The sequence below is a fragment of the Microcaecilia unicolor genome, chromosome 3 (assembly GCF_901765095.1).
Source record: "Microcaecilia unicolor chromosome 3, aMicUni1.1, whole genome shotgun sequence".
Classification (NCBI taxonomy): domain Eukaryota; kingdom Metazoa; phylum Chordata; class Amphibia; order Gymnophiona; family Siphonopidae; genus Microcaecilia; species Microcaecilia unicolor.
In genome coordinates, this window is record NC_044033.1 from 242,711,536 (window position 1) to 242,723,562 (window position 12,027).

General features: G+C 42.8%; 1 protein-coding gene across 1 annotated transcript in view; it reads left to right on the top strand.

Moving 5' to 3' along the window:
* The window catches only part of LOC115466410 (zinc finger protein OZF-like), a 40,749-nt gene that overhangs the window by 12,281 nt on the left and 16,441 nt on the right, over nt 1-12,027 (top strand). Inside the window, exon 3 of the mRNA XM_030197614.1 lies at nt 411-524. Within this exon, the coding sequence (XP_030053474.1) occupies nt 411-524 (114 nt within the window). The remainder of the gene's footprint in view (nt 1-410; nt 525-12,027) is intronic.

Sequence of the window (12,027 nt, forward strand, 5' to 3'; positions counted from 1 at the left end):
TCATATGTGGTGACCCCGCTCATAATGAGTACCAGCACCTGTTATTCAGGTTAAATTGCCCTGTTGGCACTTTGCGATAAATAATTAGATTTTGGGTTGCTGTTTGGGCACTCGGTCTCTGAAAGGTTCGCCATCACTGGTCTAAGGTATTCAAAAATGGGGTGACTCGGTTCATGTTTGACCCCCCTAGAAATATTTTGCACAACACTGAACTGGAGGGGAAAGATAACATGAACGACCCCAGCACAAGTAAGTGAATGTTTTGGAGTTAAAGGGCTTTGCATTTTCAGATCACAGGAGATGGGTCTTTAAAATCAAAGATGTGGAAACTTAATCTTGTATTAGAAAATAGATTTTATTGGGGCTCACTGAATACTCCTAGACAAGACATGTTTATTTTCTCATCACAGGCTTCCCTACTGTAACGTCTGTGTTCTCATTGAGCATTAAACAAGAGGAAGATCTCCCCTGCACGGATCATCGTGAATCAGAGACATCTGAACAGGTTCACTCTCCTGTAACAGGCAAGTGGAACATTTACTTTTTATATTATTTATTATTAATGTTTATAAAACTGCCTTATGGATTCCAGATAAAAGATAGATTACAGAAAACAAAGCATAAATATTATCCAACAAGTACAGTATAAAGACTATAAAGAACAGTAAGACCAAGAAAATAAAATCTGTAAAATTCATGTAACAGTTACCAGAGTACAAAAAAAGTAAAACTGATTCAACAGAAACAGTAAAAGGAAATTCTATAGAGGTGAAGGCAGATGAGAACAATCAGGTCTTACCAAAGTTACCTTTTACTAAAGTGCAGTAAGATTTTGCACTTGGAGCATTTCTTACAGATTACCCCAGCTTTCTGGGAAGCCAGCTTCAGCGGTATTGCCACTCTACCCATTTGCTACGATTCTCCTTTCTTTGGTGCCTTCAGAGATAGTGCTAGCCAGTGGATCCAGAGAGACTGTGTCCATTGCTCGAGGATTCGATTGGGGTACCAATCCTGGATACAGAGAAGTAGGCATAATGAAAAACATGCCGGTACCAATGCTGTGGGGGACTGATGAATATTACCCTTGATAGAATATAAGATCCGTGTAATAGTAACAGTAACAGCCTCTTCACTCCCTCTCTCTTTCTGTGCTTCTTACCATGTATCCCCTCTCTCTCTCCTCTCTGGGCCAGATGTACTAAACTTAACAAGCCATTAATGAGCAAGTAGTAAACCCTGGCATGCACTAAAGGCTTCTTCGAGCCATTTTCCGATCACGGTAGCAGCTAACGAAAACGGAATGCAAATGATCCAAAGGCTATTATAATGAGCTGCACTACGGTTGCAAGGCTATTATAATGAGATGCACTACCGTTTTCCGATTCCCCTTACCGTGGACAACCTAACGGGAGGTCTGCACCTCTCGTTAGGCTGGGGCTGCTGTGAACGGGACCCATAGAGACCAGTGGAAAAGCGCCTAACACCCATCTAAAAAAAAAAAAGAACAAGCTGCGTGTCCGAAGTGCTCGTGAGGGACTTTTTAAATAATTTTTTTTGTAAGTTATGGCACCTTTGCTATGCCTGTGGCAGTCTCTGCGCCTCCCTGTGCCGCCCAGGAAAGGAAGACGCCGACGCGCTCACCCCCTCCACGGCCTGCTGCAGGAACGCTGCGATTCGGTTCGCCTCCCTTCCATGATCCCGGCTCAGCCTCCACCCCTGAGAGCCCACCCCAGGCAAGAAAAGTGCAGGAGAGCGCAGTTGAGGACGTCCATTGTCCACGTCTTCGATACCCATCCATCTTCCACCCCTAAGTCTCTCTCTGCCAATCACAGCGCGTTTAGCTGAGCTAAACGCGCTGTGATTGGCTGAGAGACCTCCAGCTCTCTCTCAGCTGAGCTAAACACGCTGTGATTGGCTGAGAGAGACCTAGGTGCGGAAGTTGGACGGGTATCGAAGACATGGATGATGGATGTCCTCAACTGTGCTCTCCTGCATTTTTCTTGCCTGGGGTGGGCTCTCAGGGGTCACGTAAGGGAGGCGAGCCACATCGGAGCGTTCCTGCAGCAGGCCATGGAGGGGGTGAGCGGCGTCGGCGCCTTCCTTTCCTGGGCAGCACAGGGAGGTGCAGGGACTGCCACAGGCATAGCGAAGGTGCCATAACTTTAAAAAAAATCTTTTTTAAAGTCCCTCATGAGCACTTGACATCCTTTTTGGACGTATTTGGCATGCGCAGAGCAGCCAGCATAATGCTTGGCTGCTCTGCGCATGCTCGACTGGCCGACTGTTTACCGATGGAATAGAGAATGCAAGTGAGCTACAATGAGCAGCTCGTTTGCATTCCTTTTCCTTGATGCATGCCCGTTCCTTACCAATTCGCTAAGGGAATCAGTAAGGGAAGGGCTTTAACGAGTCTTTAGAGCATCTCCCTCTCTGTCCTTTTCCATTCAGTCTCTTCTTTATTTCTTCCCTCTTTGTTTCCCTTGTCACACAGTGTCTTCTCTCTCTCTCTCTCTCTCTCTCTCTCTCTCTCTCTCTCTCTCTCTCTCCTCCCTGCCATCCTCCCACCTGTTTCATTACCAACGATTTAGAGATTATATAAATAGGAAGGCAAAGACAGAACTGGTTCGGCAGCAACTTCACTCTTCCCCTCTGTGTCCCCTGCCATACAGTTTCTTTTCGCTCTCTCGCTCTGTGGCCCTACCATGCAGCTTCTTCTCTCTGTGTGTGCCCCCTGCCATGTAGCATCTTCATGCTCTCTCTCTCTCTCTCTGCCCCTTGTCATCCAGCCTCTCTCTCTCTCATTCTCTGTCTATATGTCCCCTGCTATGCAGCCTGTTCACTTTCTCTCTCTCCCCCCCCTCTCCACTTCCATACTTATTTATAAAATGTATAGCCTGCTGCTAACAAAATACAAACATATTTATTGACACAAATTACATGTTCAAACAAAACTCTTATAAAACAAATAAGAATAGCAGAACAGACAATAATTGTAGCCCATGATTCACATCCTAACTAGCTTTCTTAAATTCGGGCAACTTCTCAGAGCTCTCAATTCAGGGGGAGAGAATTCCAAAGCTTCAGCCCAATAATACAGAAAATAGAATTTCTATATTCATCAAGATAAATTGACTTAAAAGATGGAATATCCAAAAGATTACTAGGGGATGATCTCAATGATCGGTTGATGCAAATGTAGGCTAGATGTAATAACAGGTAAAATCTTATTGATCATCACTTTAACAATAAAAATCTTGTACTGAAGTCTAAAATGTACTGGTAACCATTGTGAAAAAACAACTCAGGAGTACTGATCTGAAAACACCTTAACCTTAGCAAAACCTGCACAATAACATTCTGGGCAGCTTGAAGAGAACGTTCGACATTTTTTAGGTAAATCAATATACAACTCATTACAATAATCGAAGTGTGGTATCATTATACTTTGGACCACTGTAGAGAAATTTTCTTGAGAAAGATCATCTTTTAACCATCTACTAAGCTTCAATTAAAAAAAAAGACAGTACTAATCACTTTAGAACCTGAGATTTCGTATTCAAAGCTGGATCTAAAATCACATCCAATGACCGAATGGTTGTACTAAACAGTATTTCTACTCTATCATAAAAGATTTTGGCATATTATCCACTGGAGAACTCGACATCAAAATTACTTGAGTTTTGGACATATCTAAACCAAAACAATTCACACTCAACCATTGCTTAATGGTTTTTAAATATTTATTTATTTTTTGTTTATTTGTTACGTTTATATCCCAAATTTTCCCACCTATTTGTAGGCTCAATGTGGCTTACATAGTACCGGAGAGGCGTTACAGACTCCGGTGTAAACAAATACAAAGTGATGTTGTGATAAGATAAAGTTCATGGCTGAGAAATTTAAAACCATTATAGAGTTGGAAAAATTGACTGATAAGCGTAAGGGGAGATATAATCCAGAGGCACCTGAATGGATTCATCTAACAGATATTGAGGGGGTTTAGGGGGGTTTGGGCTGTTGGGGGACTCAGTTGTTGAGGGGTTAGTGAGGGGGAAGGGGGAGAATAGGGGAGATAAAAGGGTTATAAGCATAATGTTAAAATAAAAATTAAATTGTTGCATTGTCATGTGCTGGAGCCAATGGCTCGTTGTTATGTTTGAGATGTTATTTCAATAAAAATTCAAAGTTAAAAAAAAGATAAAGTTCATGTGGCACAGCCACACTAGCGAATCGTACAACGGAAGAGTTGTGTTATGTCCATTACGTTCTTTAGTTTTGTTGTGTTGCAGAGATCAGGCATTTATGTCGGATCGGTAGGGTATGCCTTTATAAACAGGTTAGTTTTTAGTGTTTTCCGGAAGTTTAGGTGGCTGTTCGTGGTTTTCAAGGCTTTTGGTAATGCGTTCCACAGTTGTGTGCTTATGTAGGAAAAACTGGACACGTAAGTTGATTTGTATTTGAGTCCTTTACAGCTTGGGTAGTGCAGATTGAGGTACGTTCGCGTTGATTCGGATGTGTTTCTAGTTGGTAGGTCGATCAAGTCTATCATGTATCCCGGAGTTTCACCGTAGATAATTTTGTGAACCAGAGTGCAGATTTTGAAAGCAATGCGTTCTTTGATTGGGAACTAGTGTAGTTTTTCGCGAAGGGGTTTTGCACTTTCAAATCGCGATTTTCCGAAGATATGCCTAGCTGCCGTGTTTTGAGCGGTCTGAAGTTTCTTTAAGATTTTTTCTTTGCATCCTGCATAAATTCCATTGCAGTAGTCTACATGGCTTAGTACCATTGATATTTAGATTGTAAGCTCTTTTGAGCAGGGACTGTCTCTTTGTATCAGGTGTTCAGCGCTGCGTGCGTCTGGTAGCGCTATACAAATGCTAATAATAATAATTGTATCAGGTTGCGAAATGTTTCCCTCGGGAAGATTTGTTTCACGCGTTTGATTTTCCACATTGAGTGGAACATTTTCTTTGTCGTGGATGTCACTTATTTATTTATTTATGGTTCTCTTATATCCCACATTTTCCCACTCATGCAGGCACAATGTGGATTACAGAAAGTTAAGTAAAAATTACAAAGTTGGAAACTTAGGAAAGTATACAAGAAGCAAACAGGGGGAACAGTATCTAACAGTGTTAAGTTGCGGTCCATTGTAACGCTGAGGATTTTCAGGCTGTCTGAGATAGGGAGGATGTAATCTGGTGGTGTTGATAATTGTGGGGTTATCTGCGCTGTGTAGGGATGAGAAGATAAGACAGTGTGTTTTTTCTTTGTTGAGTTTTAGTTGAAATGCATTTGCCCAAGAGTCCATGATGTTCAAGCTGATCTTGATTTTGTTGGTGATTTCTGTCAGTTTAGATTTGTAAGGAATGAATATTGTGACATCGTCTGCATAGATGAAAGGGTTAAGGCCTTGGTTGGATAAGGACTTGGCTAGTGAGGTCATCATTAGGTTGAAGAGGATCGGTGATAGCGGTGATCCTTGTGGTACTCCACAGTCTGCTTTCCACGGTGATATGTTTGAGTTTGATTTTACTTCATATGTTCTTGTGGTTAGGAAACCCTTGATCCAGCTAAGTATGTTTCCACCAATCCCGAACTTATCTAGTAATCTTATTAATATATTATGGTTTACCATGTCGAATTGGAGGAGGAGGATGTTTTTGCCTATTGCTATTTCCTTCTTGAATTTGGCTAGGAGAGTGAGTAGTACTGTTTCTGTGCTGTGGTGGGGGCGAAAAACCTGACTGTGATTCATGTAATATTGAGAATTTGTTTATGTAACCTGTAAGTTGTTTGGCTACCATGCTTTCCATCAGGTTGACTGACAATGGAATGGATGCTACTGGACAGTAGTTAGTGATTTCATTTATTTTTTTCTTGGTGTCTTTTGTTATCGGGGTGAGTAGGATATTGCCATTTTCCTTAGGGAAGAGACCTTGCTGAAGCATGTAGTTTAGGTGGGATGTGAGGTCTGCTATGAAGCGGTCAGGGGCGGATTTTATTAGCTAGTTGGGACAGGTATCTAGTTTACAGTAAGTTTTGGGGAACCTGCTGATCGCCTGTGCAACTGCATCAATGGTAAGGAGGGTGAATTTTAACCAGGTTCGGTCAGCTGGGTATTCTCCAGTGGTTGGGTCCAACTCATTAAGGAAGATTTTGATGTCAGTGTTGTCCTGAGGTAGCGTGTTGCATAGGTTTGCAATTTTTTCATTGAAAGTTTGTCTGCAGATGGGATGTCTGTATTTGATGTAGTGACCAAGTTGGTGTCTAGGAGTTTGTTCACGAGTTGGTATAATTTCTTCGTGTCTTTGTAGTCTGTCCCTATTTTAGTTTTATAGTATGATCTTTTGGTCTGTCTTACTGCGTATTTGTATTTTCTTTGTGATTGTTTCCATGTGTTGAGTGTGTGTTCGTCTTTTGTTTTTCTCCATGCTCGTTCGAGTTTCCTGGATTGTGTTTTTAGCTTTTTCAGTTCATCATTGAACCATGGTATTGAGTTATGCTTACGTGAAGTTCTTGTTCGTAAGGGTGCTATTACATCTAGTATACATTTGCATCTTTTATCCCATTCCACGAGGTAATATATGGAGTCTGTTTGTGCTGTCTATTCATTGTTGTATATCTGTTGCCAGAATGTTTTTGTATCTGCTTGACCTCTTGTGCTGTAGGATGTGTGTTCTTGTATTTGGTGTAATCCCTTCTTCCGCCAGTGTAGGGATAAATTTAATTTGTAGTGATCAGTCCAGGGTGTTTCTGTTAATTTAATATCTGTTATTATTAGGTTCTGGTCTGTTGAAAGTTTGTGTGAGATAAGATCGAGTGTGTGCCCTTTGACGTGGGTTGCTTGCATTTGTGGCCATTTGAGATCCCATAGGTGGAGGAATTCCTTACATTCTCGTGCGTTGATTGAGTCTGGGTCTTCTAAGTGAAGGTTGATGTTTCCTAATACTAGTACATTGGAGTTGTTACACATGTGTTCAAACTGAAGTCCATGAAGTTAGTCTGGCCTTCGTTCCAGTTACCTGGAGGTCTGTAAAACACGACACAATTTAAATGATCGCGTAGGATTTTGTTGTGGATTCTGATTGAGGCAATTTCTTTTTTTTTTTTAATTATGTTTATTGAAATTTTTGAATAACAATATACAACATTTGTCATATCACAATCATATGGCACATATATAGAACTTCCATAACCAATAACAGGAAAATGAACAAATTCCCTCCTCCCTCCCTACCCCTCTACCTAACATGAGAAACTCTTACTCATTAATGAAGGTTAGTTGTATTAAGGTCGATTATTTCGCTTTCAGAGTCTAGGAACAATCAAGTGGGGTGCATCAAGATCTATCCCATTGTGCCCTCTCCATGTGCGGTATCGCTCCCATAGCAGGTTAAATTTTGTTATATGTCCCGATTTCAAGGCTGTCAGTTTTGACATTTGGTAGAGATAGTCCATCTTATGTATCACCCGGATCACCGGTGGTGTCATTGTACTTTTCCACGCTGCCGCCAATGCTATTTTCCCAGCTATAAACCATATAGAAGTAAGTCGATGGTCAGAAAGGCGAACTCCAGGTGGGCGAACATGCAGTAAGCATATCTCAGGTTTAGCTGGATATCGCACCCCAGTCACTTGAGCAAACGTATCAATCAATTCCGTCCAATATAGTTGGATCTTATGACAGAACCACCAAATATGGGCCATATCCCCCACCATTGCACACCCTCTCCAACATTGATCAGACCCTTTCCCATACATTTTTACCAATCTCTTTGGGGTATAATACCATTGATACAATATTTTATAGCTGTTTTCAGTGAGGGAACTGGAGACAGAGGCATGTAACATTTGTTCTAAAGCTTTTTCCCATTGGGTCTTATCTAGGGTTATCTGTAGATCCCGCTCCCATCGTTGTATATAGTGTTGTATTGGGGCCTGATCAGCAAGCAGGGCCCCATATAGGCGAGATACACATCCCCTATGACTGCCCGCCCTCATTGCTTTTTCTATATCTACCTCCTCCCGAACCAGTTCTGTCTTTGCCTTCCTATTTATATAATCTCTAAATCGTTGGTAATGAAACAGGTGGGAGGATGGTAATCCATAGTCCTCCTGTAATTCCTCAAATGGGATTACTTGGTCATCTTCCCACAATTGACTTAGTGTGACCAGACCCCTCCTTTCCCATTGGCCATAGAGAGGATTGTCTATCCCCAACGGGCTTCCCGGGGCAGTTTTTATTGTCATCTGTTGAAAGTGTAGTCTGTTGGGTAGAGTCCTTTGCCTAACCGCCCACCATGTTTGCAAGGGGTATTGCACTGCCAGTGGGGCTTTCCTAATATAAGACTGGAATTGGCTCTTTGGTAGCCACAGTATAGAGCGTAAGTTTGCTAGTCCCATCCAGTGTTGTTCCATTTGGACCCATGATTTAGTACTACCAGTGCTCCACTCCGCTAATACTCGTAGCTGTGCTGCTTGGTGGTATAAAGCAAAATTTGGGACCCCCATTCCTCCTCTTTTTTTTGATTGATACATAACAGCTGCACGCACCCGTGGCGGCTTATGCTGCCATATATAGGCGAAAACCTTTCTGTTAAGTTGTCGAAAAAATCCCTTCGGTACTGGTAATGGTAGTGCAAGGAACAGGTATAAAAGCTTGGGCAAAATCATCATTTTTATGGCTGCCACACGTCCCAACCAAGACAACTCTAACCCCTCCCATCTGTCAAGATCTCGAAAAAATTCTTTAAGCTTCTGGGGATAGTTAACTTGATGGAGGTCCGACATTTTGGGTGTTAATTGAATGCCCAGATATCGGAGGGACCGCTGAACCCATTTGATCTGAAATTGCTGTCGCAGTGAGGCTTCCTCCTCTGTCATCAGCCCCAATCCCAAGGCCTCAGACTTATCAATATTCACCCGGAACCCGGACATATTGCCATATTGATTCAATTCTTGTAATATATACGGTAAAGACTCGCCTGGGTTAGTCACTGTTAATAAGATATCATCGGCGAATAACATGACTTTGTGTGTTAGATGCCCCACCTGAAGACCGTGTATGTGCGGGTGTTGACGTATGCATTGGGCCAAGGGCTCCATTGTTAGTGCAAACAGCAGTGGAGACAAGGCACAGCCCCGACGGGTCCCACGTTCTAATGTTATTGGGTCAGAATTGGATCCATTGATTCTCAGTATTGCTAATGGCTGGGTATATAATAATTGGAGCCATATTATAAAACGCCCTGTAAATCCCATTCGTTCTAGTACTGCGAACATAAAGGCCCAATTGACCCTATCAAATGCCTTTTCGGCGTCTAAAGATAGGAGCAACATTGGCTGGCTGGTGTTGGTTGCCTCATGAATCAAGTGGAGCGCCCTGCGAATGTTATCTATTGCTTGCCTTCCCATGATAAATCCCGCCTGGTCTTCTTGTACCAGCTTCGGCATGAGCCTTTGTAGTCTCTTAGCCAATATCTTAGTAAAAAGCTTATAATCCGATCCCAACAAGGAGATCGGACGGTAAGAACCACAGTACTGTGGATTCTTTCCGGGTTTAGGCAAAACTACTACATTTGCTATCCGCCAAGTATAAAATAGCTCCTCTTGGGTATCAAGCTCATTGAATGCTCGGACCAGTAAAGGGATTAAAAGCTTGCTAAATCGTTTATAAAATTTGTTTGTGAATCCATCTGGGCCCGGGGATTTACCGTTAGGCATATCGCTTATGGCCCACGCCACCTCATCTAATGTGATCGGTGCAGAGAGCGCCTCTGCCTCCACCACTGTCAACGTGGGAAGCGCCGCCTTTGCAAGGTAATTCTGGGCTTCCTGCGCATCTAAAGTCCCCTCCGTTTTGTATAAGGCTGTGTAAAAGTCTGAGAAGGCTGTCTTGATATCCTCTCGTGTTATGCATAGTTTCCCCTCCCTATTGAATATGGAAGGTACTTGTGTATGGGTATAATGCTTTTTTAACTTAAATGCTAGTAATCGTGAAGCTTTATTTCCAAATTCGAAATGAGCTTGTCTCACCCTTTGGAGGTGCTCTGCTATCTCTGCCATTTGAATCTCCCTAAGCTCTGTCCGTAATGTATGCATGCGGTGGTTTACAGCTCCCGCCCCCGGTCGCCCTGTAGATTGATCAGTGAGGTCTCTCAACTCCGCGTGTATTTGTTGGGTCCTCGCTCTTACCAGTCGTTCTAGGTGGATCTGTAAGGATATAACTTTTCCCCGGAGCACGGCCTTACATCCTTCCCAGAGGATCCCAGCCGATACTTCATTATTATCATTGATGTCAATGTACTCTCTAATATCCGCTTCTATCCTGGCGGCTATGACTGGGTCTGCTAATAGTTTGTCACTAAAGCGCCACTGTGGTGTCTCAGGGCTCATTACCTTCAATTTCAGCTCAAGTACGACTGGGGCATGGTCTGACCATGTCCTCGGATATATTTGAATATCGACAGCATTTGTCATTAATGTCAAGTGTCCCATCCAAAAATCTATGCGGGAATGAGAGTTGTGTACAGCTGAGTAAAATGTATAGCTTTTAGTTTGGGGATTTCTGTGTCGCCAGATGTCTACTAGTTGCCATTGTCTCATAAATTTATACAATTGGGATCGATCTGCTTGTGAATAGCATATCCCTTGTGTAGAGTTATCTAGTGTTGGTTGTAGTGTGAGATTATAATCACCACCCATTAAAAGGGTCCCTTCAACATGTTTAGAGAGGAGCACTGATAGGTCCGAATAGAAGGCACCTTGTTGATCATTGGGAGCGTATATATTTAAAAGTGTCAACACCTCCCCTTCCACTTTTACAATCAGCAATAAATATCTACCCTCTTTGTCCCTTACTACTCGTTGCACCTGCCAGGGATATTTATGGGATAATGCTATCAGGACTCCATTCTTTTTTCTTTCTGTGAGACATGATGCAAAAAATACTTGCTGTGATCTCATATTACTACACAGACGCTCTGCCTCCTGCAGTAAATGGGTCTCTTGAATAAATGTTATATCTGCATGGAGACGTTTTATCTCCTGAATCATGAGATGTCTCTTTCCTGGGGAATTAAGTCCCTTTACATTAAGGGTCATGCATTTGACAATACTCATCTCAACTGTGTGGCAATCTCTTCTGTCCCTCTTCCATTCCCAATCCTCTGGTCTTTCCCCTCTTGAAAGTCCTGCTCCCTAACCTTCAGGTAATGTCGAATCTGATCTAATCTCCCCCCAACTAGAAACTCCCTTGCCCTCCCTTCCCCCTTTAAGACATCCCCGTAGCCAAAACACAAGGGTGTCATAGAGGGAAGTGACCCACCCCCCTACATATTATCGATTAACAATTTGGGCCCCACTGCTTAGAGCAAAGTAATGCTAAGTGCTAAGTGCGCAACTGAAAGGCGCTTTTTGCATAGTAAATGATCATCACAGTACAAGATTCAATCTTACAGTCATTTTCTTGCGACTTATGGTTGGGATCAACCATTGTTGTGCCTGTTCCTCCAGTCACTTCTTTGCTTTGTCTTCAGGTCTTCTTAGCTGAGTATCAGAGTGTTGTCGCTGTAGTCGGCCTTTTCCCGCTGTGACCCGCTGCCATCTTGGTCTGTCTCCAATTGATGGTACACGTTTCCTGGGAGTATTAATGTCCCCGCTGGGGCCTGCTTCCGGAAAGATGTGCGCTGCCTCTGCAATATCTCGTATTTGGCATTGCTTCCCCTCCTTGTAGAATCGCAGCACAAAAGGGTGGCCCCAGCGATATTTAATCCCCTTGTCTTTCAAGAATTTCGTGAAGGGCCGGAGTTCTGCCCTTCTTTTCAAAGTAGCCACAGCCAGGTCTTGGTAACATTCAATGTGATACGTATCCCATTCAAATCCTGGCGTGGAACGCGATGCCTGCATGATCTGTTCTTTTAATTTAAAATCGCTAAAGCATGCAATAATATCTTTTGGGCGGTTTGATGTTAGAGTTCCTAGGGCTCTGTGGGCCCGCACCAGTTGGATTGTAGCAGGGTCTCT